Source organism: Beta vulgaris, chromosome 5 (genome assembly GCF_026745355.1).
Source record: "Beta vulgaris subsp. vulgaris cultivar EL10 chromosome 5, EL10.2, whole genome shotgun sequence".
NCBI lineage: Eukaryota > Viridiplantae > Streptophyta > Magnoliopsida > Caryophyllales > Amaranthaceae > Beta > Beta vulgaris.
Genome location: NC_079206.1, coordinates 13216948 through 13243477, shown reverse-complemented (window position 1 = coordinate 13243477; position 26530 = coordinate 13216948). Strand labels below are relative to the sequence as shown.

The window sequence follows — 26530 nt, the reverse complement described above, 5'->3', positions numbered from 1 at the left end:
TTGATTATTTTGCTTGCTCCTATAGGTCCCCTTATCCAAATAGATGATCAAAAGGGATAAAAACTATGCTTTGGCTGGGAGGCACCTTTCCCGCCGCGGCAACCATTGTCGTCTTGTCTTCTTTGGATATTTTCCGTATTCTAGGGAAGATACTGAGCTACACTAGCTCAACAAGGTTCAATGTGAGAAGAAGACTGGCTCCTCGGGTCAGGGTAGTATAAATTCGAGACGCAAGAAATTAGAAAAAGGCTTCTCACACTCAAGCTCGTTATGGCCAAGTATGTGTCAATGTCCAAGTTATGAAAACGATACCAGCCTACCAGGGTCTGTAGTTATTAATATCCAAGGTTAAAATCATGAAATCTTCCTCACCTATGAAGGCATGTTAGAAGTTTGTTCTCTTTGTGGCTCGAAAAATCACACTCTAGATAGTAGCCCTCAAAAGACTGACCACACCTTCCACCTTCTAGTGGATAGACTCAAAGCTAGCTCCATTAACTTCCACCAGTCTACTCCAATGCCACCTAAGGAAGCAGAGTCTAGCAGAAGATGGATAAAAGTCATCCCAAAACGTAAGGGTCGTGCCTCAGCCACCTTTGAATAAACAAAGATGAAAGACCCAAGTTCTAAGACCTCTCAACCAAAACCTAAACAACCTGACCATCTCCTCTGACCCCTACCACAACATATAAGAATGATTCTACCTCTAAGCCAAAGCTATATGCTCCAAAATCTCTTGAGCTTATGACCAACATTCCATATGTTCATGCTACCACCACTCTTGAGTCTTGATCCCCTGTAAACTACTGAAACAATCGAAAAAGTTGATCCTGAGTTTGTAGAAGCACTACAAACATCCTGCCATTCAGGCTCCTACATTCCCTCATGTAATTAATGAATATGGATCTAATATGGGTCAAATCAACCCTTCCTCATTGGAAGCTGCCCTTGCGCATGATTAATCTAATGTAGACAAGCTATTTATTAATGCATTGGGTCATGGGAAGGAAATATCAATATCCTTGAAGTCTTCAAAATGACGCCGCACTGAAGATAAGGTTGATTTTGGCATGTCCGAAGCAGATAAAAAAGTGAACACCAATTATGCCTGTTTAACTTTTGCTTATCTTCTCTGGCATTATACTACTACTACTAACATATAAAATAATGTATCTCAATACTACTATCCTGCTATTAAAATATGCAGTCCTACTATAGTAGCTAATGTATGTGTATCACATGTTGCAAACTTAATGAGAATGCTACATTTTGGTTACTACTTCATGGAAAAGTTTGGACTTCTAAATTCTAATGACCTCTTTTTGGACATGATAAGTCCTCTATTTCTACTAGTTAATTGGCCTACTTAGCTCAAATTTTATTATATTGTACTGCCATTATCTATTGTTAACCACCTCTGGACTAATCATTTCTACTGTAGGTCTGATAGCACATGTACGGAACTCATGTATGCTCTACTCCTTTATGCCAAGGTGGATAACATCAGTGGTAGCAAGTCTATTTACATTAAGATAAATCAAACATTAAAAAAGGATTGTATTAGTTCTACAATGACAACTAATGGCATAATATATTATATGGTAAAATTTCAAAAAATTGTTACATATTTTACTATGAATAAATTATGTGAATTGCCTTTTGAGTTTAGGGACTAGTACCCAGAGGTTTCCATATCATGTAATTAATTTATGCATTCTATTCTGATTCTCGGGACCCGCTGATAGTCTTGCCCAACATCATATGATGCTGGCCCGGACATTTAATGTCTTAGCCTGCTTAAAGTACTTTATTTACATTATGAAAATCATTAGTTGGAATATCCAAGGTGCTAAAAACATAATGCCTATAGTGAGTTACTTTATCTCGCTCGGAAATTCAAACCTGATATTTTCTTTATTTTTGAAATAACTAGTCCTAAAATTAATCGAAATATTATTTCAAAAATATTAGGTTTTGATGAAATTATTATTATTGATCCAAATGGTCATTATGACGGTATGTGGATTTTGTGGAACTATAATACTTTCTCGATCACTCCTCAATGTACTTTTCGCTTGCAAATTTTGTGGTACAAGACAAGAATAACTTAGCATCTTTTTGGTTAATAGGTTTGTATGCCCCAAAACAAAATAATGAGAATTAAAGGTTATTTTTGGAATGATCTTGCCTCATTTTTTAGCACCTTGCAAATGCCTTGGTGCTTTATTGGTGATTTTGATGAACTGTTGCATATATCAGACAAGAACGGAGGCAACCTGGGTTCCACTAATCGCTGTTAGATTTATCCGGATTTGTCTTTGCATGTAATGTGCAGGATATTGTAAGTCCCCCTAGCTCCTTTTCTTGGAAAAAGGATATAATAATCAATAATTATGAAAAGCTTCATCGTTATCCTACTCATGGGCAACTCTTCATCTTAATGCTACTCTTCAATATGATACATTTACATGCTCAAATCATGCTCCTATTATTTTGTTATCAACTCAGGTCACACAACATAAGCCCCGTAGATTTTGGTTTCAAAAATGCTTGGGCCAATGATCTGTATACCAGAAAACTTGTACAACGAAAATGGAAACAACAACACTCTCGCTCGCATTTTTACAATATTTTTCAAAACCTTCAATATGTGAAACGAGATTTGAAAACTTGGTCCAAGAATAAATTTGGTCATATGCAACTAAAATTAGACCAAAATCATAGCCAATTAGTAAATGTCCAGAATCAACTGATATTATTGTATCCTAATAATCCTCATATTGAACAACATTTAGCTCGCCTTATAAGACAACGAGAAAGATTGTTGTCCTTTAACCAAAGATATTGGGGAAAGTTTTCTCGCAAATAATGGATGACAAAAGGCGATCGTAATACATCCTTTTCTCACTAAAAGATCATCTCCAAATTAAAACGTCAACAAATTCTAAATATAAGGAATTCTATGAAGCAATGGCACAGTTGATTCCCCATCTGAAATTAGCATGGCATTCCAAGCTGAATTTCAAGAACGTTTTAGCTCTACATTTTAGTCTAATTGAACCATTATAACCCCATGCATATCTTCGGTTATGACAGATGAAGATAATACACAACTAACTACTCCAATTTTTGATGAGGAGATTTGTAAAGCTCTTTTTAGTATTGACCCTTCAAACACTAGTGGAAAAAACCTTATATGTCACTTAATATCTGGTGCAATTTTTGTCAAACCTCATCCGAAAATCAACAAAAAAAATGAGAGGGAAATTTGGCAAATAGAATATGTGCGGTCCTTAAAAAACCGCATCAGATTTTAAATCTAATGCGGTTTTTGGAAATCTGATGCGATTCCTAGGACAGCATCAGATTTTTTTTATTTTTTCTAAAATAAAAAATGAAACTCCAGCCCAATTCACATGGCCCATCGCTCATTTTCCTTATCACCCAAGCCCAGTCCATTTACTTAACCCCAAACCCTAAAAACGCCTCTCCACTCACAAACCCTAACACCTCTCTCTCTCCCTCCCTCCCATGCTCAGCGTCTCTCTCTAAACCTAACAACCCTCTCTCTCTCCCCTCCCCCTCCCATGCTCAGCGCCTCTCTCTCTCATCACGGCGCCTACCCCCCTCTCCTTTCCCCCTCTCATCAACTCCCTCATAAAAAATTCGTCAACTTCTTTGAATCAAACATTGAATGAAAACGATTTTTTTTAGATATCAAAATCGAAATCGACTGTCGTTTTTATCATCAAATCCCATCAAAAATCCGTTAATTCGATCTCCATCGCTCATCTCCGTCGCTCCTCCCTCGTCTGTACTTCGCTCGTCAAAAAATCGTCACCACCGTCGCTCGTCAACACCGTCGTTTTCATCAGCAACAACATCAAAAATTCGACATCAACAATTTCCAGACCTGGGTTTATTTTTCCGTTTTTAATTTTCGTTTTTGTAATTAGCTTAGTTTAAAGTTTATAATTTCAATTCTGAATTTTTATTTTCATTGTTATTTTCAGTTTTAGTTTTATTTTATAATTTTCAGTTTTAGTTTTATTTTCGATTGTTTTAGTTTTATTTTATTATTTCATTTTTTTTTGTATTTTATTACTGGATTTTGTTTTTTTTGTTGATAGTTTATTTGGTAAATAACTTGTATAATGTATTTGTTTATATTATTGTATAATAAATTTCTGGGTTGGATAATGTTTTGGTTACTTGCTGGATTTTGTGTTGTAAATACTTACAATGACCTGATGCTGCATACAAAGCACTATTTGCTTTGTATGCAGTATTTTTTTTAATAGCCAAAGGTGACTTTCTGATGCGGTCATGTTAAGAACCACATCAGATTCTTACATTCTGATGCGGTTTTTAACCGCATCAGATTTTTTTGTTGGCCTCTGCGGGTCCATCAGATGCGGACCAAAACCGCATCTGTAAGCCCGATTTTGACCGCATCAGATGAACTTTTTTCCACTAGTGAAAATCCCGGGGTTCATATTGATTTGGAGCTAAATTTTTCCAACAATATTTGGATATCGTAGGCTCATATATTTGCAAAGTGATGCACGATTTCTTTACAAATGGTAGGTGTCTAAGAAGTATTAATCATACTTTGATCACATTAAAACCCGAAGTCGATAACCCTCAAAAGCCCGATCAATCTCGACCAATAAGTTCATGTAATACAATGTACAAAATCGTTTCTAAAATCCTAATCGCAAGACTTCTATCAATCCTTAACAGAATTATTAGCCCATTTGAAAATGCATTTACCCTAGGTAGATTAATCCAAGACGATGTGCTCATTGTACAAGAAGTCCTTAATCTTTTCAATCAATCAAAAAGGTTGGATGGTTTGCACTCAAATTGGACATGAAAATAGCATATGACCGGTTATGATGGGATTTTATAAACCATGTGCTGAAAAGCTATGGCTTTCATCCTAAATGGATCTCGTGGATTATGCAATGTATCTCTTCAGTATCCTACTCCATTGTATTTAACCAAGACGCTACCCCTGTTCTTCGTCCTTCTAGGGGAATCAGACAAGTAGACTCATTATCATCATACATTTTTATTATTTGTAAGGACGTCCTTTCTAGACAATTACATTATTCAACACGGACCAGACCCCAAGGTCAGGAATTGGCATCAAGATAGCACCTTGATCCCAATCCATTCATGGGCTATTTTTTGCGAATAATGGGCTGTTTGTTTGTAAGTCCACCTCAGAATCTGCTCACCGGACCCCAAAGCTCTAGTAAACTCATTCATTTTCATAAATTTTGCAATTGCTTTCTCAAAGCATGTTCCGAATCAACGGTAGTGCGGTATTGCTAGCATCTTTAACATGACCCCTAAAACCTTTTTAGGTCGTTATCTATGAGTTATTTTTTCCAACTATAAGCCACTTCCCAATATTAACCCTTCCTTAATACACAAAGTTGATAGTAAAATTAATTCTTAGCATAACCATTTTTTGTATAAGGCAGGGAAATCAGTATTTATTCAAAGCCATCTTGAATCTACACCTTTCTATCATATGGCTTTTACTAAAGTTCCGGTGAAAATATGCTCAACAATTGATGCTATTAATCGTAATTTTTTTTAGAAGTCATCTTCTAACTCTTCTGGCTTCCCTCTGGTGGCTTGGTAAAAACTTTGTCGTCCTAGAAAATATGGGGGCTTGAACTTCTGAAAAATGGCTTATGTGAATAATGCTTATTGGGCAAAAATTGGCTGGCGAATATTGACTGATCGAGAAAATCTTTGGCCCACTCTAATGCGCAAAGATATCTACAGAACACTTCATTATTCTTTGCTTATAGATCGAAACCTTGTTGAACCTTAGTTTTGATGATGACAAAGGAACAAAGATATAAACTAAGTAATGAACTAACAAGTTGTTAAGTGAATGGATTTTACAAGGTATCAATGAAAAGAGCAAAGAGAATACTAAGTCAGAATATATAAGAAATCAAGTTTGGATTTTGAAGACTAAGTGAAGATGCTCATGGATTTGATATTGGAGAAGCGTTGGAGCAAGAAGACCAAAGCAAGACTTTTTGTTTCTAGTTCCAAAGTAAAGGAACGAGTAAAAATTGGTAAGGAATTGTGACAATTTAAAATGAAAATAAGTGTTTGTCCCTCTGTAAGGAAAAGACAAAGTGACAATGTTATATTGAGTTAGAGGAGCTAACTGTTTTAAAAAGGAACTAGACATATGTTGAAGTAGTAAAACAGTTAATTAATTACCTTTGAGTGATTAAAGCCTTAATTATAGGAAACCATTTTTTATTTAGTAAAAATCTGATTTTTAGGAAAATCTTTTAATGAAAAAGATTTTATTGTTATTAGAAAATAAAAATCCTTTTGGGCTTGAAGGAAAATATTTTTAAAGATGATATTTTGATAAAAGTATTTGATTATGGTTTTATTAATTAAAACACTTTATAATTAAATTAGATTTTTGGTTTACTGCATAAGTGGTAGCTGAATTTAGAAAACAGTAAAATTTACATAATACACATTTAACTTAGATCGTGGAGATCATGGGTGTTAAAAGGAACGTGTTTCTCTAGTTTAGGAACATCACGGGAAAATATTTTTACCACTAACACATGTTTTGATCCCACGTTTCAAGTAATCACTACTTTAAATACTTGTGTCTAATTAAGTTCCAATTTGTGTCTGACCAAGTGATTTAGTGAGTTTAACTAACTAAAGAGTCAGTGCCTTCATTCTCTCATAAAAGTCATTTGTTCTTTGCCTTCTTACTCTAATTTCACTAAGTTTATTGATCATTGTATTTTGGTTTTTGGGGTAAGGGGATTTTGAGTGAAGTCATGTAAGAGAAAAAGCTTTGAGTGAAACGAGTTAAAGTGAGAAAACTTCAAGTGAAATTGAGAGCAACAATTGTTGAGGGAACAATTTTTCAAGAACTTGAGTTTAAGAACTCAAGGTGTGGCCCGTGAGTAGAATTAGGTTGTAACAAAGTTGTTTGGCCTAACTAGTGGAAGTGTTGTGTTTAAAATCCCTAGTGTTCGAAGTTGTTTCTTCTTGTTGGGCCCAAGAAGTTTTTCCTCGTAAAAATCCTTTGTGCTCCTTTAGCTTGTTTCTTTGATTAAGTTATATATTCCACAAAAAATTACGTCTATTTCTACACATACAGTTCACCCCCCTCTTGTATTGTTCCTAGTAAAATAACAATTGGTATCAGAGGTAACTCACGAAAAATAGGAAACCCTATTGAGAAAATGATCCAAGGAACAATGAAGACCACCGAGGAACTTCAAGAAAGATACTCTACGCAAAGGGATCCTATGTTCAATGGGAAATTCTGTTCCTACTACAAGAACATAATGGAGATTTTCATCAAGGCCGAAAACTATCATGTATAGGAGAGTCATTGAAGTTGGTGATTTTGAGGTCACAACTACTAATGACAAAAATGAGGAAATTCCTAAACCCTTCTCTGAATATGACAAAGCTAACTTTGAAAAATGGAAGTGAATGTTATGGTTGTTAAAATTTTGCATTGTGGACTTGGACCCCATGCACACAATAAATACATGAGATGTAAATCTGCAAAGCAAATAGGAGATTTACTTGAAGTAACCCATGAACAAACTAATGAAGTCAAAAGATCTAAATTTGATTTAGTAATGAATCAATATGAATTGTTCTCCATGAAGGCTAAGGAAAGCATATAAAAGATGTTTACTCATTTTACTAAAACATATCATTACAAGAGGATATGTTGATGCTGACTATGTTGGAGATCTTGTAAATTGGAAAAACACCTCAGGTATGGTTCAATTTCTTAGTCATAGTTTAGTTTCTTGGAATACCAAGAAACAAAACTTAGCTACTTTATCCATTGTTGAAGTAGAATATGGAGTTGTTGCTGCATGTTTCTCTCAAATTTCTTAGTCATAGTTTAGTTTCTTGGAATACCAAGAAACAAAACTTAGTTGCTTTATCCATTGTTGAAGTAGAATATGGAGTTGTTGCTGCATGTTTCTCTCAAATGCTTTGGAAAAAAAAAACTCTGTGACTATATATGGAATAAACTTTAATCGTGTTCCTGTTTATTGTGATAATACAAGTGCCATTAGTATTTCAAAGATCCAATGCATCATTCAAGAGTTAAGCATATATATACCAGACATCACTTCTAAAAGAAAATGTGGGAAAAGGTTTGATTAAACTTGAGTTTTGTCAAACTGAAATTAGATTGCTGATATTCTAACCAAGCCTCTACAAATAAATAGATACGAAAAACTAAGGCTTGAGTTAAGTTTAATAAAACTTAAGTAATTATTCCTGTTGCAATCCTCAGTGTCTGAATTGATTTGTCTTACTCTATGTGATATTAAGTTACTGTGATGAATTGCCTAAGACCATTGCAAATTAAAATGTTCTAATTAAACATAAACATGGGTTCAAAGGAATAAAGCAACTCACAAATGTCACATACTACTCCCCTTATTGTTCCTAAGTGATAGAAACATGTATAATTTGAAAAATGTTGATAATTAGCATAATTTGTTCCTATAGCACAAGGAATAAAGCAAACCATATTTTTCTTTTTCTTTCCAAAAATTAAAAAGTCCATAAAGATCAAAAATTTCGAAAATCCCTAAAATATAGGAATCAAATTTAACAAATCTTGATTCAATTTTTATCTTTTCTTTATTTTATTTTATCTCTTTAATTTTCCACATGTAATCTTTCATATACTGTTACATGCATCTTGTTTCTTTTTTCTACTTTCCTTCCAAAATCATCCTTTAATCACATCATCTTCACCATTGTTCATCTTCATCTCACCTCTTCGCATCAGATAAAACCTCGAACTTTTTCCATTAAATGGCAAAAAGCTCTCTTAATTCACCTTTTCCAAAAGCAAAAACTCCAAAACCTATCAATGGTAAACCCCTCTTCTCTATCCAAAACCCTAGAAATTACAAATCCTCAAGAAACACAAATGTATGTGGAAGAGCAAAAATTGGCGGCACCAAGGAGAAGTGTAATAAGAAGAAAACTGGTTAGGGAAGATGATGAAGAAGAAACCCCTCAATTAGTTGAGGGAGACGAAGAACGAAGCAACGTTTGTTCCTTCCAAAGGAACTGCCACTTCTTCCTTAAAGAAACGGGTGCAACGAAGTGATAATAGGTATATACTCGATTTTTGTGTAGATTTAGAATGGGCCAACAGAGTTCAATTCACTTAATTTATCGAAATCCTAAAGGAACAAGGTATGAAATACCTTTTTGAAACCGCATTTAACAATGCCTTAGTTCCTTTAGCAATGGATGAATTTCATGCAAATTTCAGTAACACTGATGGAGTACGCACTACTGAAGTCAGGGGGAAGAAAATAAAATTTTCCCATGAAACTTTAGGAAAAATATGGGAAGTTCCTTGCACAGGAACTGAACTATATTTCAAGAGGAAAGGAACAGTCACCTTTCCTTACTTCTCCCAGGATGACATAGTTCAATCCTTTGGGGAATTCGCTGGTGAAACTAAAATCAATCACAATCTCCTCTCCTCAATACATAAAATTTTGTTTAATCTTGTTTGGAGGGCACTCATTCTTTGAACTGAAAAGAGGAATGAAGTGGGTCTCCTAGATATGTGCTACATGTTCTGTCTTGACCACCACATCTAAATCAACTCCCCTTCCCTTTTTATCCAACATCTTACACAATGTATTAAAAACCATTGTGTTGTTGGTTATGGAGCACTCATTACCTCTCTTCTCTCCCACTTTAAAGTTAAAACTATTGGTTGACCTATCTTGGGAATTAGGTAAGGTCATATTTTAATTGAAAAAACTTTATATGAATCGGACCTTTCTGTCCAAGATGAGGTTCTGACTTAAGGGAGGATAGTCTCTAGTTTCTCGCAAAAGATAAAATTGCCTAAGGCAGTAGAGGAGGAATAAGTTCCTAAACCTAATGAACCAAAGGAAAAGCCCCCAAGGAACAAAAAACAGTTGCCAAAAAGCCTACCGAACCTGCTCCTAAACAAGTTAGGAAAAGTTCTAGGTTGAGAATTGAAAAAATTATCCATGTTTCGTTCTAATAAGGACTCTCCATTAGTCCTATATGATTCACAAGAACCACATAAAAACTCACCTAAGGAACCCGCTCCTCCTTCTTCACCAAAAATATTGATTACTCTTAATACAATCTCTCCCATCTCTTCCACATCCTTCTTTGTTCCTTCCACTTATGAACAGATGAAGGTTGCCATAAACGAGCCTAACCTTTTTTCCTCTACATCTACTACTCTACCGCCAAACCTCCATTTCTTCCTCCACTATACTCCACCACTTCACCTTCTGTTCCTCTCACATGAACAACGGGACCATCCCAAGAACACACTCCAATTCCTCCACCAAAACTACCTATGACTTTGGCTCAAAGGGAAAGGAACAAGTTCCTTTGCATGATTATGGATGGGTATATAAAGTCTATCTCCCTGTTCAGCATATGATCAAATTCTATAATCACCTTCACTAGACTATGGATGATGAAACTGATAAGATGATGGGTATAATGAAAGTCCTTAGTGATACGCTGATAGAGCAACAAAAGAGCACAGAGATGATGTCCCAAGCAATTATTTCTCTGAAGAAGCAACTGAATGGGCATCATGAGGAGGTTATGAAGAAATTAGAGGAAGTGGTGGAAGAAGAAGTCCTAAAAGAACACAATTTCCCTTCCATTCCTAATGTATAGTTCCTGTTTCTCTTAAAGGAACAGGAACTCCTCGCTTTTGTTTCTTTTCTTCCTTTTATCTTTTGTATCTTTGTGTAATAAGTGATATAAATACAATGACTTGTGCTAAAAATGTCTTCGTTTGTGATTTAATTGCATAATTTCTTACTTGGAATGGCTAATATTATGTGATTGATGTTTGACCAATTCTAACCTTTGTAAATCCTAACTTAACCATTTTATGACGCTTGTTAATGGTCTAAAGGTCTTGAAAATACCAGTCTTCCCAAAATCACAAGAGTTTGATATTTTGGAGGATGACAAAGGGGGAAAAGATACTAGGAACAAACTAAGTTGTAAAATTAAAAAAAGTTAAAATCCTTGATCTGCCTTAATAAATTATAAAGTTTATTACTATTTTGTTGCTTTCTTTCATTCTCTTAAGTTATTTATTTGTTGTTTTATTTTCCTTAGTTTGTAACTTTGTTGTCATCATCAAAAAGGAGAAAATTGTTGAATTCTAGTTTTGATGATGGCAAAGGAACAAAGATACAAATTAACTAAGTGATGAACTAACAAGTTGTTAAGTAAATGGATTTTACAAAGGTATCAATGAAAAGAGAAAAGAGAATACTAAGTCAGAATAAGAAATCAAGTTTGAATTTTGAAGACTAAGTTAAGATTCTCATGGATTTGATACTGTAGAAGCGTTGGAGCAAGAAGACCAAAGCAATGCTTTTGTTTCTAGTTCCAAGGTAAAGGAACGAGTAAGAATTGGTAAGGAATAATTGTGGCAATTTAAAATGAGAATGAGTGTTTGTTCCTTTGTAAGGAACACACAAAGTGGCATTGTTATATTGAGTTAAAGGAACTAACTGTTTTAAAAGGAACTAAACATAGGTTGAAGCAGTACAACAGTTAATTAATTACCTTTGAGTGATTAAAACCTTAATTATAGGACACCATTTTTATTTAGTAAAAATCTCATTTTTAGGATAATATTTTTAAGAAAAAGAATTTATTTTTATTAGAAAATAAAATTCCTTTTTGGATTTAAGGAAAATGTTTTTAAAGATCACATTTTGAGTAAATAATTTAATTTTGGTTTTATTAATTAAAATAGTTTTTAATTAAATCAGATTTTTGATTTACTGCATAAGTGGTTGCTGAATTTAGGAAGCAGTAAAATTTACATAATACACGTTTAACTTAGATCGTGGAGATCATGGGTGTTAAAAGGAATGTGTTCCTCTAGTTGAGGAACATCATGGGAAAATGTTTTCACCACTAACACATGTTGTAATCCCACGTTCTAAGAAATCACTACTGTAAATACTTGTGTCTAATTAAGTTCCAATTTGTGTCTGAGCAAGTGATTTAGTGAGTTTAACTAAGTAAAGTGTTAGTGCTTTATTCTCTCATAAAAGCCATTTGTTCTTTTTCTTCGTACTCTAATTCCACTAAGTTTATTGATCATTGTATTTTGGTTTTTGGGGTAAGAGGGTTTTCAGTGAAGTCATGTAAGAGAAAAAGCTTTAAGTGAAGCAAGTTAAAGTGAGAAAACTTCAAGTGAAATTGAGAGCATTAGGAACTCAAGGTGTGTCCCGTGAGTAAATTTAGGTTGTAACAAAGTTGTTTGGCCTAATTAGTGAAAATGTGGTGTTTAAAATCCCTAGTGGTCGAGGTTATTTCTTCTTGTTGGGACCAAGAAGTTTTTCCTCGTAAAAATCTCTTGTGCTTCTTTAGCTTGTTTCTTTGTTTATGTTTTATAGCGTAAAAAGTTACATTTATTTCTGCACATACAATTCACCCCCCTCTTGTATTGTTCCTAGTGGAATCACAAACCTTCTTACTCATATTTGGAAATCTATTCTATAATCGCGAACTTTTTAGAAAAGGAATATGTTGGAAAAATTGGAATAGGAGAATATGTTTATTTTTGGATTGACAATTGGTGTCTTGAACAAAATCTCATTAAAACTCTCGATATAGATATTACAAATATTGAAAACCTTGCTTTAATTGTGAGTCTTGTTCTCTTACCTTCATGAGAATTGAATATCTCAATGTTCAAACAATTAGTGCCATCTCATATTGTTCAAAGGATTTCAAGTATATTCCCACGCAAGAGATTCCTAATGCACCTTGGTGGGGTCTTACAAGTTCAAGAGAATATTCCGTCCATTTAGCGACCTGGCTTGCTCGTGGGATTCATTCTACTTCTCACACCCCTTGGCAATTTTATTGGATTTGGAAGCTTGATATTGCCCCTAAAGTACAAATTTTCTTGTGGCAAATTCTACATAATGGCCTTCCTTTAATGTCAAATTTATAAAAAAAAGGCAAATAACTGACAATGCCAGTGTCTTGTGCTTCATACAGACATTGAAACCATAAATCATATTTCTTTTCTTGCCTTTTATTCGCCATTATTGGACATCCAATCATATAAGAAAAAAAATTTCTACTAATATTCCTACTAATATTGAGCGATGTTTTAATTATTTTCGTCACCATCCTAAGGCTATTAACTTGGTTAGTTATAGTCTTTGGAGTATTTGGAAAGAACGTAATTCTATTGTGTCTGAAAATAGCACTATTAATGTTGAACGCATATACTATAGGGCATGGCATCTACAACAAGAATGGAATGCTCGTACAATGATAAATATCTCTTGCACTATTTCTTCCATTCCTTCTTGTAGGACTCCTACAGGGTACAAGTTCGGCGGCATCCTCCACAGTAAGGATGTTATAAACTCAATTTTGACGGGTCCCTTATTGGGTCGTCCCCTTCGCCTGGTATAGTCATATGTAATTCTGTTGGACAAGTATTAGCAGCCGAAGTATATCAATTCGGTTACACGCCATCGATTGTTACTGAAGCCCGGGGATTGCAAATGGACTCATATTGGCGCATACACTCAATATTAAGAACATATATGTTGAAGGAGACAATAAGGTTGTGATTCGAATTCTCCAAGGGCTCTATTTCTGTCCATGGAATATACACACACTCATCAATGACATCCGATGGTTACTAAATCAGTTGAAATATTTACTCAATAGATCACATTTTCCGTGAAGTCAACAATGCAGCAGATTATCTCTCCAAAAAAGGTCACTCTATTTCTGCTACCAAGGTTGACATTGTCACTAGAACAGATCCTACCTTTGATCATTTTGTTCTTCTAGATTTGTTAGGTTACTCCCTTGAGAAAAGGGTATCCTAAGTTTTTCTCATCTACCAAAAAAAAATTGTATTTCAAAGAATAGATTTATTTTGCCAAATTTTAGTTGTTTCAAGGAATGTATTTCCACAGTATCATATCTGGTTTTAATTAATGGCCATGCAACAACACCGTTCACTCCTACTTGTGGATTACGTCAAGGTGATCCTCTTTCGCCTTATCTATTCTTGTTTTGCATGGATATCCTTTCTCGTATGACAAGCGTGGCAACGGAGATACGGTTGTTTCAAGGAATCCGTGTTCGCAATCAGGGTCCAACGATATCACATCTCTTTTTTGCGGACGATTCTATGTTTTTCTTCAGACAGGATTCTCGTCGGGAAGTCATTATAGCGATCAACCAGTTCTGTGCTATATCGGGACAACTCCTAAATCTACAAAAGTCTTTTGTTGAATTCAGTCCTAATACTCCGCCAGAAAGCCAAAGGGATTATAAATCCATTTGTTGTATGGATTCAAAAACATCACTTGACACTTACCTCGGCATCACCATTGATTTTCAGACAACCAAGGTTCAACACTTCACTCCTCTGTTGGATAAGATTTCGAAGCGTATTACTAGTTGGAACCATCTTCATCTATCACAATCTGCAAAGGTGATTATTATAAACTCCATCCTATAAGTAAAATTGATTTGAATAAATAAATTTAATAAGTGTTTAAAGAAAGGTTGATTTGATTTATGGTAACAAGTTAGTATTTTTCAAAAATTGTTGCAGGAAGAATGATGACGTTAGTGGGTGCTACAAAGTTCTGTAGCCTCTCGAAACAAAGGTGGTTATTTAATGTTAAATTCAATTTATTCTGTTTATTTAATAAAATAAAACAAAAAATGATTAAAACTGTGAATTTGCACAATTTGAAAACAAAACGGGTTAAACGGACTATGAATTGTAACGTTTTAGTAACATGTGACATTGTTACTAAAAAAATTGCAAACTTATAGTCGTTTAAAACTATTTTGTTATTAATATCATTAATTATATTTAAAAAATAATATGTTATACTTAAATTTTTTTTTATCATATAATGAACTAGGAAGCTTGCTATCTGATTCTAAACCAGAAAAATATTTCCTTGTATCTCTTTGATTTTGTAAAGACATGGAGGGGTGATAGATTACCGATATTGTATGGACATACCATTGAGTACTTCCTCTTTGTTTTTCTCACTTGAATTTCAGTACTTCTTATTTATGTGATGCATTATTTATGATTTAAATGTATTGGGAAAAACTACTCATGTAAAAAGATTAGATTTGTCTCAATAGATACTCTCAAAATATAGATTGATAATTATTATTTTTTTTGCAAAGGGGGAAACAACAATAAAACTAAGACATTTATAAGGTGAATTGCAAACAAGTTCTAGCACACATCTACGCTTTATCATGCGCTCGCTGAACTTGTTGACAATTCATCTTTAAAAGAAAACACCAAGAAAAAGATGCAGCTGCAAGCTTAATGTTAGGCCTGGCAAAAGTCGACCCAACCTGACAACCCGACCCGAACCCGACCCGAAATTAGCGGGTTTGGGTTGAGATTTTCAACCCGATTAGTTAAATGGGTCGACCTGAACCCGACCTGAAAGTTAAATGGGTTAGGTTCAGGTCGAATTTTCTGACCTGAAAATGACCCGCTTGACCTGATTTGTAAGTGGGTCAAAATCAGGTCGGGTCAACCTGTATAACCTAACCCGAATAATTGAACTAAAATAAATTTGTGCAGCCCAAAGATTTTGGGCCCAAAAAGAAAAGAAGTGATATCAGCCCAAAAGAAAAAGAAAAGAACGCTAAGTTGCTAACCCTAAAATATTTCTAGTTTTCCACCCCCTCATCCAGTCACTCTCTCACACACAAGGTCTCAGTCCTAACCCTAAATTTCTCTCACTCTCTCTCTCTCTCTCACTCTCTCTCTCTCTTTCTTCTTTGCTGCCGGCGGCGGCGCACGCTGGAGTTCTGCTCCGTCTTCTTCGTTGATCTTTTTCATCTTCTTCGTGGGTCTTCTTTATTTCTTCAACATTCAGGTAATTTTTTTGTCAATTTTTTTTCTGCTGTTTTTCTGCTATTTTTTATGCTATTTTTTTCGTTTTTTTTTTTCCGGCTATTTCATTTCATTTTTTTTATGCTATTTTATTTTTTTTCTGCCATTTTATTTTATTTCATTTTGTTTTTTCTGGTATTATTTCATTTCGTTTTTTATGCAATTTTATTTCGTTTTTTTTCTTCTATTTCATTTCTTTTTTATGCTATTTTATTTCATTTTTTTATGCTATTTTATTTCATTTTCCTTTCTGCCTTTTCATTTGATTTTTTATGCTATTTTTTTTCTTTTTTTTTCCTGCTATTTGATTTCGTTTTTTTATGCTATTTTATTTTATTTTTTTCTGCCATTTTATTTTATTTCGTTTTGTTTTTTCTGATATTTCATTTCGTTTTTTTATGCAATTTTTTTCGTTTTTTTTTTTTCTATTTCATTTCGTTTTTTTGCTATTTTACTGCCATTTTATTTCGTTTTTTCTTCTATGTTAAATGTTCTGTTTTTTTTATGCTTCTGTTTTCTTATTTGTTAAACGTTCTGTTTTTTTTATTCTTCTGTTTTCCTATCTTTTCTTACCCTTTATTTATTTGTTTACTTTGGTTTACAGCTTCAAGGAGCAAATTGAGTTCTCATCAGAGGCAGAGGAGAAGATTTTATTTGTGAACTTGTGGTTGTCTTAGTCTAAAACATTAAGGATTTGATTTGTAATATTTTTAAGTATGAATTTGGTACTTAGTATTTAGTATTATATATGTGTTATTGCCAAGTATGAACTTGGTTAGCTAAGTTTGTTGAAATTTCATTGAACTATGCAATTGTTTTGAAGGTAAAAAAAATCAGGTAATATGGGTTGGGTCAACCTGAAAAAATCGGGTCAAATAGGTTCAGGTTGACCCACTTACAACCCGTTTTAAAACAATTCAGGTCAAACAGATCAGGTCAGGTTGACCCGATAATTTTCAGATCAGGTTAGGGTTGGTAAAGTTGACCCGAAAATATAAAACAGATCAGGTTCAGGTTAGGGGTTCTTAACCCGATTTTACTTGACCCGAACACGAACCCGACCCAACCCGACCTGATTGACAGGCCTACTTAATGTCTCATATCGTCCAATAGACCGATGAGGGAACATTCATGGGATATTTTAAAGACATTATAAGATTAGTGCAGTCGGTAAAAAAGGATATACATCGCCATCCCTGCGAATGAGCCCAAGTGAGAGCATGAAGGAAAGCTTGACTTTCAGCATGAAGAGCTGATGTAGCCAGCCCATATGTACCACCGCCATTCTCCAATTGTGTTGGGGAAGAAATTTCATGAACTACCCATGCACACCCCACTACTCTTGTCTCGTTTTCCCATGCTGCATAAAAAAGGATTATATGTTGAGGAGCACCCAAATTAGTTGATCCTAGATGAAGCCCAAAAAACCCCGGCGATGAATCCATGGCCTGTTCCGGTGGATGAAAGAAGCGAAGATTATTAAAACACAGAAAGGTTGCAAGCTGGTTATCCATTTCTACACAGTCTCGAAAAAGTTGGGAAATCCGAGAAACATATGGATTTACTTGGCAAAAGAGACGTTCATTACGATGCAACCATATGCTCCAGAGATTCCAAATAAAATACTTTATTTTTGAACCTCTTAAACATGGTATGAAGTTTCTATCTCATGTTGACATATATCACAAAAAGATGTAACAGGCACCTTTCATTTAAACAATTGTTCTTTAGTTGGCAGACAATTCAGAAGTAGCCTCCAAATAAAGTATTTCCATTTGGGAAGAATGGGTAGATGCCATAAAACCTTGAACACTTTTTGTTGCACTTTCCGGGTCAAAAGATTTATATGCAACTGTTGCATAATCAAGTGTGCATAAGCAGTTTTAGTAGTGAAATGGTCAGTTAAGTGATGAGACCAAACCATAAAATTGTTTGCATTTTGAGAAGGCAGTTCCATGGAGAGAATCCCCTTCGAATCTTTATAGGAAAAGAAAGATCGAACCAAATTTGCTTTCCAGACATGGTTTCCACGTCTATAAAGTCGCTTACTTTAGACTTCTGAATTTGCCTTAAAGGCTAATTAATCCTGGCAACTGGAGTTCTCCCATGCAGCCATGATGTTGAGAAAGATTTAAGAGAATTTCCATTACCAATCTTCCAGTGACAACCCTGGAGAAGAGCACACTCAGCCATTTGAAGACCCCGAAAGCCCAAAGCTCTATGAGCCCCAACTTTGTGGACATAATTCCCAGATCGATAATTTTTACTATAATATAATTAAAGATATTAATGTACAAAGTTGTGAATTGACATACGTACAACTCTATATATATCTATTTTATATGTGAACTCCTAACCCTTTAGTGTCCTCCCTTAATTACCTAAATATCCCCAACTCACCAAATATTACAAAAACAATTTAAATATCTATTATATATGGCAATACTTGGGGAATACCAAAAAATAAAATATAGAAAAAAAAGAAGGCTAACTTCCTACTTTAATTAAAAAAATAAATTAAGATCACCATATCTCTATCTTTGTTATATATGAAGAATTTTATATGATTTCGCCACGCATCGCGTGCATATAAGACTAGATGCAATAATTATAAGGAGAAGATGTAATAGTTAGGCGCTATTACTTTGGACTTATTTCCAGTTTAGTTCAGTTATTTTCAAATTAGTTCAATTCAGTTAATTTCAGTTTTTCTCTGCTATTCAGTTTCTCTTAGTTCAATTCAGTTTCTCTCAATCCAAAAGAACGGGACCTTAGTTCCTTTTAGTGCATTTATATATAATGTACTATTATAAGTTGCACGGACATGACACATGGACACAGTGACGGGGAAACGCAAATTGTAAAAGTAGGGAAATGCGAGGAAAACTCTATGAAACACAATATTTTAAAATTTTGAAAGCAGATTAGGATATATTTTGATATTTAAAGACATTGAATATAAAAGGCGGACTTTTTAGGGAAAAAAATGTTTTTTTTTTATAATAAAAAAATATTGATCTCGTTTCAATCCACTATATATTTTAAAAAGAAAATTCAAATTAGTTTCTGGAAGTTTTGGAATGTGCTGGAAACGATAAACGTTGACCTAATAAGAGTTTCCGTGCATCATGTAAAGGTGCTCTATAGGAGAACTACCATTTTTCATATACTGTTATAACATGAAGTGTTCCACATACTATTGCATAAAAAGTTCCATTTTGTTTCATAATGTACTTCTATTGTCAATAGTGATTAGTATTAGCTTAGCTTTAACAATATCTGATGAAAATTTAATGATTTAGGCTATGTTTAGTTTACCTTATTTTTGCTTATTTCAAATCAGATCATATCAGATCTGATCAGATCAAATCAGATCGTATAAGTTCAGATTAGATCATGCTTATATTTAAAAACTCATTATTACTATTAATACTATTATTTACTAGTACATTTGTTCGAAAGGATTATTTTGTTGTTGTACTGTTGTACTTATATATTAATTATTAATATTGGTAATTATTATTAATATCGTTGTTATCATTAATAAATGTCATTGTTATCATTATTCTAAGTAATTTGTTGTTATTAAATAATAGAAAATTAAAAGCACGTGTTAAGAACATAAGATTGACGCAAAAATAAGAAATATATAAAATATGAGAGCTCAAATTCATGACAACGAAACTACTAAGTTCGGATCACATTTCAAAATAAGTTAAGTGCGAGATACAATTTATAAATCTAGATCTGGTATACCTCTTCCTTTGTTTGCACTCTGATTTCGAATGGAGCTCAAGAGGATTGAGGAAGGGATGAGATCAATTTTCCATAAGCTAGTTGGCTTTTATACCAATTTTGATGCAAAGGAAAATTCTAGCAATACCAAATTTGACAGTAGAATTTATGTTTGTCCTCCAACCAACAAACAAGTCAATACATGGAAAACCACCATCCATTGATATAATACAAAAAGATAAGCCAATTTATTGAAATATTAAAAAGTTTGTCAAGAACAACACTCTGCTCAAGGGATAATAACAAAAATAATTCTATAATAAGTTTGGATTATTTTGAGAACATACTCCCAATAGTTTGGATTATTTTGAGAACATACTCCCAATAGTTTGGATAATAAAAAAATTGACAAGAATAATCCAAACTATCATCGTTTTGTTCAAAATAATCCCAACTATGGGTTATTCTAGAATAATCCAAACTATTGGGAGTATGTTCTCAAAATAATCCAAACTTTTAAATATCCTATATATAATAGACCCAAAAGGGATCATTGAAGGCAAGAAAAATAAAAGTTTGGATTATTTTGAGAAGGTACCCCGAATAGTTTTGATTATTCTAGAATAACCCAAAGTTCGGATTATTTTGAGCGGGCCGGTCAAAGTTGAGATTATTTCTGTCAATTTTTTATGATAGAAATAAAATAATAATAATAGTAATATTATAAGGGGGCGTATGGTTGGGGGTTACAAGAAAGGGAAAGGGAATCAAGTAAGCTAATTTCCTTACTTGTTGTTTGTTTTGTCCATTTAATCATTCCATTTACCCTTGGTTACCCCCAAAGTCCTCTACATTGATTCCTCATCTCCCCCAAGGGTTTTCACTTACCCTTTCTCTCCTCTAACTCCATGGTCATGTTGACCCATTATTGACCACCAATCAAACCACCACAACAACCAATCATGCCACCACAACCACCACACTATTTCACAAAATTACCACCCAGCTAACCCACCACGACTACCAGCGAACAAGCATCCCACCACATTCCACCACCACAGCAGCGAATCTTACCCCACCGGCCACCACCAAGAAATTATCATCGACCCCCACCCCACCACAGTCATGCAACCACCAAAGCACTACGAAATACACAAATACACACAACACAAAAAAAAACCATCACAACAACACGAAACCACTGCCACCCCACCACGACGAAACCACCCCAGTCCACAAAACCACCACGTCGACATGAAACAACCACACAAACAAGCAAACTCCCATCTTAGCCACCGAAACACCACCCTATACCGGAAAAAAAACCCACCTCAAAAATAAAAGAAAAGCAATAATAACAACGAATTACCTTTACTTATCTTTGATTATGGTTTTAAATGGTCAAATGCAGCCATGAAAACTTCATATATGAAGTTTTTATGGTCGAATTTGACATTTAAAACCTCAAATATGAGCTTATGTGGTGGTGGACAAGGAAAAGATAGAAGAGAGGAGGCGCAAGGGCAGCGTCAGCAACAATTGGAGGGGCGGCAGCAACTGTGAGAGGCGGCAGCAAGGTGGTGGTGGAGGTTATTAGGTGAGGGCGGGAGAACATTTATGGTGGAGCATTTGTGAGAGTAAGAAAAGATGTATTGTAACCAAACAACCTTGTTAATCAAAGGGTTTGGCTTTTGATTCTCCTTGTTTCTCTTTCTTAAACCCTTTCCCTTTCCCCTTCATTTACCAAACGCCCCCTGAATAAGATCTTATAATGTATTGCATAATAATGAATTACAAAGTAATAATATATTAGTAATAATATATTTTATAAACGATAAGATCTTGTAAATCAGATCACATCAGATCAGATTAGAAAAAATAAGTTCAGATCAGATCTGATCAGAAAAAAATAAGTTCAGATCAGATCAAATCAGAAAAATTAAGTTTAGATCGAATAACACTAGTGGAAAAAAGCAGTAGGGCTGCGCTGAAAATGGCATGTAGGGCTGCGCTTTTTGAGGGCAGCCCTTTCCGTCGCAGCCCTTCAGTATTCAAGTAGGGCTGCGCTAGAGAAGCGCAGCCCTTCACAACGAAGGGCTGCGCTTTTTTGTAAAAAGCGCAGCCCTTTTCTGATGGAAGGGCTGCGCTTTTTTGAAAAAAGCGCAACCCTTCGTTGCTAGAAGGGCTGCGCCTCCTTCACAAGCGCAGCCCTTCTTGCTTTAGAAGGGCAACCCTTCAAGCAAGAAGGGTTGCGCTAGTGAAGGACAAGCGCAACCCTTCTTATTAGAAGGGCTGCGCTATTTTAAACTAGCGCAGCCCTTCACTTTATAGTTTTTTTTTTTTGGCTTGCACACAGCCTGCACATACCAGCAGCACAGCCTGCACCCACACACCAGCCCCACCCCCACCCATAACCTCCCTTGGCCAAGAAAAAAAATGCAAATTGTAATACGATAATATATGACAAGTGGAGAAAGGTAATAATTAACTTCAAATATATTAAAATAATGTAAAAAGTGTACATAGGATGATAGAAACTAGCTAGTAGTACATTGTTGGAGCGAAAATCTCATCCTATGCAATCATCGGTAATGTGGGACACCAACTTATCCCGAACTTCGTCAATTTCTTCTTTGGTGAAGTTCCTCAAACGTGGTATGGAACTAGCATAAACCTTGCAAAACAACCAAGGAATAAACATATAAAAAAGTCAATCATTTTACCGTAGTTAGTACTTCTAAAAATGACATATATCTTCCCGAAATGGAATCAAAATCAAATGCAAGCCTAAAAGTCTATACACTAGTTATAGTATATCTCATATAATCATGTTCAAAGAGAATTTGAGGTTAAATCACTTCATAACTACATTTTGGGAGCGAAAAGGCCAAAATAGGCCGGAAATGGCCTTTTCGTTCCCGAAATGCAATCAAGAACAAATTAAAGCCTAAGAATCTACATACTAGTTATAATATGCCTCATATAATCATATTCAAAGAGAATTTGGGGTTAAATCACTTCATAAGTACATTTTGGGAGCGAAAAGGCCAAAAAGCCAAAATAGGCCGGAAATGGCCTTTTCGTTCCCGAAATGCAACCAACAAAAATTAAAGCCTAAGAATCTACATACTAGTTATAATATGCCTCATATAATCATGTTCAAAGAGAATTTGAGGTTAAATCACTTCATAAGTACATTTTGGGAGCGAAAAGGCCAAAATAGCCCAAAATAGGCCGGAAATGGCCTTTTCGTTCCCAAAATGCAACCAACAAACAAATTAAAGCCTAAGAATCTACATACTAGTTATAATATGCCTCATATAATCATGTTCAAAGAGAATTTGAGGTTAAATCACATCATAACTACATTTTGGGAGCGAAAAGGCTAAAATAGGCCGGAAATACAACAAACAACAATTGGAAACCTAAAAGTTACATACCTTTCGAAGATCAACAACATCTTTGCAATAGTTGACGATATCGAGCATGAACCTCATGACGTAATACCCACACGCAAGTCCACCTTCTTGTACCGGACACTAAAATTCACCAAAGATGCAATAAATGACATGTTATATGTGTATTATGTGTTTGTATAAAAGGATGCAAAAAATATTACATGTTACCTCGACTAAATACCAAACAGGAGCTTTTCCTTGTCGAAGTCCAGATGAAGTAATCTTCTTCATCACACTACATCAATACACATTATTATAAGATTAGATGTACATTTAATATTTAATAAGCTAAGTGTGCATATATAGTTTCGATTAGGCTACCTATTTAACAATGATTTGACTAGTAAGGACCGTATTGTTCCTTTACGCAAAGAATCAAAGTGGTAGACTTCGTTACTTGACACACATATTGCAATGAGTGTCCAATGGTTCCTACAACAATAAAAATAATGTTATTGTTATCGTAGAACAACTAATAGGTCAATTTAATTAATTAAAAAGTCAGTTTAAGAAGCATACGATTCAATGTAAGGAAGAAGAACGATCTTATATCCAAGACGAGAACATGCGTTCAAAGAATCCTTGAGATATACTTTCACCTCTTTTTCGTTTTGTACGCAACTGTCATCTCGTACAAAGCTTGGACATAACCAACCAAAGATTGGCTGACTAGATCGCCTCACATCATTGTATAATAGCCTGAGAATTCATATTGATAAAATAAAAAACTTACTTATTATGGAAGTTATTATTAGTTGGATTGAATACTACTTAATTAATAAAGTATTACCTCATGAATGTTTGTATCATGGAAACATTCAACTCTTCCCCAAGTAAGAATTCTTTAATATCATCCTTAGAAATGAAGGTCGATGTTTCCTCATCAATGTAGTGGAATTGGTGGTGCGACAACTTAATCTCAATCATTGCTTCATGGCTGCATCGCTAATGCACTCATGTAGCCAGAAGCACGGTTTAGTAAGGCGTTGCACCACCTCCATATCCGTAATGAGTGGATACTTTGCCGAAGAATTCGTTCCCACTTGGGCACGTCGGCCTCCCTGAGGTGAAGCTCCTTCTTTCCCTTCCTGTCGGCCTTCCCCGAACCCTAGTAATTAGTTAAATTAAAAGATATTACTGACAATCATATATAGGAACTATAAAAGAAAAACTATGTATATAACTTATGTTAGAGATTGTACCTGATATGCTAACCGCACCAATGCACGCGGCCATAGAATATAACTGCCAATGGAATCAGACAATAACTGTAGACCAACTCTGCATTCGGCAGCGGAAGAGGAAATGCTTCGAAACCGGCACAATGTCTTCAACGCTGACCACATAGTGAATATCAGCTACTGGCTGGTTGTGCAATAGTGGCCGGTCCCTAGGGGGCTGTACAGATCCATAAGCCACGATAATGAATCTACCATGACCATCTCCTTGATTACATAGCTCACATGGTGTCTCTTCCTTTAAAAAAAAACTCTATTCAAGGTTAGTCTATGAAACAACATATTTAAGAACAATAGTTGTGATATTAAACAATTACCGTTAACTCCGGTTGTGGACGAGGCTGCGTAGGAACAGGCTGCGTAGGAACAGGCTGCATAGGAACATTGCCCTGCGTGAAAGCACCAAAAGTCGGTAAGCCCATCTGCGCCAAAATGGCGTTGAAATTCTGAGTCATCTCCGCTCTGAGCTCCTCCCGAAGTTCGGCTTTCATAGCCTCCACATCTATGGAAGGTGATGAATTGACACTGGAGGTAGTGGATCTGGACGTAGAGGTGTATTGATCACCATACACCTTTCTCACCCCGAGGCGGACACCTCCTACGCCCCTCACACGTCCATACTGGTCCCGTCCTAGAGTCTCGTGTAAGGCATCAACTTGTCCTCTAGGAGTGAACTCACCAGCTGCCTCCTTTTCCTTCAAGCCAATCTGCATAAATGATAAAGAGAAAATACTCGTGAGCGCAGAAGTTATATTATTATGTAAACCTTATCAATAACTTATAATATGTACTTACAATGGCATTAGCTATCTGTTTTGTTCCGGGATCAGGTATGACTCTCTGTCCCTTTGCATCAACCCCATGCATGGAACACCACCAATCGAGCACTCTATCTGGTTGCCGCTGTGCAGCTGTCGTCGTAGAGCTAGTGCCCGATTGTCGTGTGGTCGACGCAATCGTGGGGTAATGGTCATACATCCACGATTCTCTCGCCTGACCATACGAATGAGCACCCAGATGGTGTAGTGCTTCCTAGATTTTGCATTCGCGCTATTTTTCTCACGAATTGCCTGAAACACACAAATATAAACAAAGGTTAGATATGGTGTTATATAATATTGGATCTGAAGTATTAAATCTTAGCTAGTAAAAAATTCTTACAACAACTTCTGGGGTAGTTGTTTTTTGTGCAACAAATGCATGCCACTGCTCAGCTGTGATATGCCTCCATATCTGATATGGAAGCTTGGAGGGATCCTCGAATGATGTGTCATGTGAAGCCTCAGAAGAAGGTGTTGCTTCCCCGTCGTAGATTTTCTTCTTCTTTGTTCCCCCGACTTTTCTCCGCTTCGTGATCCACCCCGACACTAGCTTGGCCTTGAAGTCTCGGAACCTTTGGGCAACTGCGGATAGAAACAAATTCTTCTTCGCTTCATCGTTTGGAATATGGAATTGATTCTACAAAGAACGCATTTCACAAATTAGTCAATATTACATAGTATATTTAACCAAAGTGTTAAAATTCTAAATAATTATACGCGAATCTTACCATAGTATCTTCCCAAATCATCTTTTTCAAAGACTCGGGGACCTCTTTCCATGAATGGAGAATGGAGAGCTTATGCATGCAAATCCCAATTTGCATGGCATACTTTTGACGCCATTTTCCACAAGGTTGCCCCAATTGATCGTACTCCAAAGTCATTAGGGTGGGTTTCCCTAGTGACTTTGTAGGTCCCCTTCCTTTCCTCTTTTTCGTCTGCAAGTTCTTACTTGCAATTGACGCTTGTATACCTTTTTCTTCACGTCGAGCCATAACCATTTGTCGTTGTTCCTTTTTGTGATCGAAAGACTCATCCTCGGTAGTGTGTTCCGCACTCGTATCCGTATGCACATCCTCCATGTCCCTGAAATGGTAAAAAAAATACGAATTAATTAAAATAAAATTGGCAAATTAAAAATGTAACTAGTATGGTGGGGGTAAGGTGGGCAGTGGGGGGGGGGGGGAAGAGGGTGCAGGGGGCAGCAGGTGGGGAAGGGGGGGGCAGCAGGTGGGGGAAGGGGGGCAGCAGGTG

General features: G+C 35.4%; 1 protein-coding gene across 1 annotated transcript; it reads right to left on the bottom strand.

Moving 5' to 3' along the window:
• Positions 1 to 717: 717 nt before the first annotated feature.
• LOC130591342 (uncharacterized) lies at positions 718 to 25353 on the bottom strand. Its single transcript, XM_057394621.1, has 4 exons — positions 25251 to 25353; positions 24773 to 25162; positions 24535 to 24693; positions 718 to 873 (listed from the first exon to the last, which is right to left on the bottom strand). Exons 1-4 carry the CDS (start codon positions 25320 to 25322, stop codon positions 718 to 720), a joined length of 777 nt encoding a protein of 258 aa, XP_057250604.1. The 5' UTR covers positions 25323 to 25353.
• Between the last annotated feature and the right edge of the window lie 1177 nt (positions 25354 to 26530).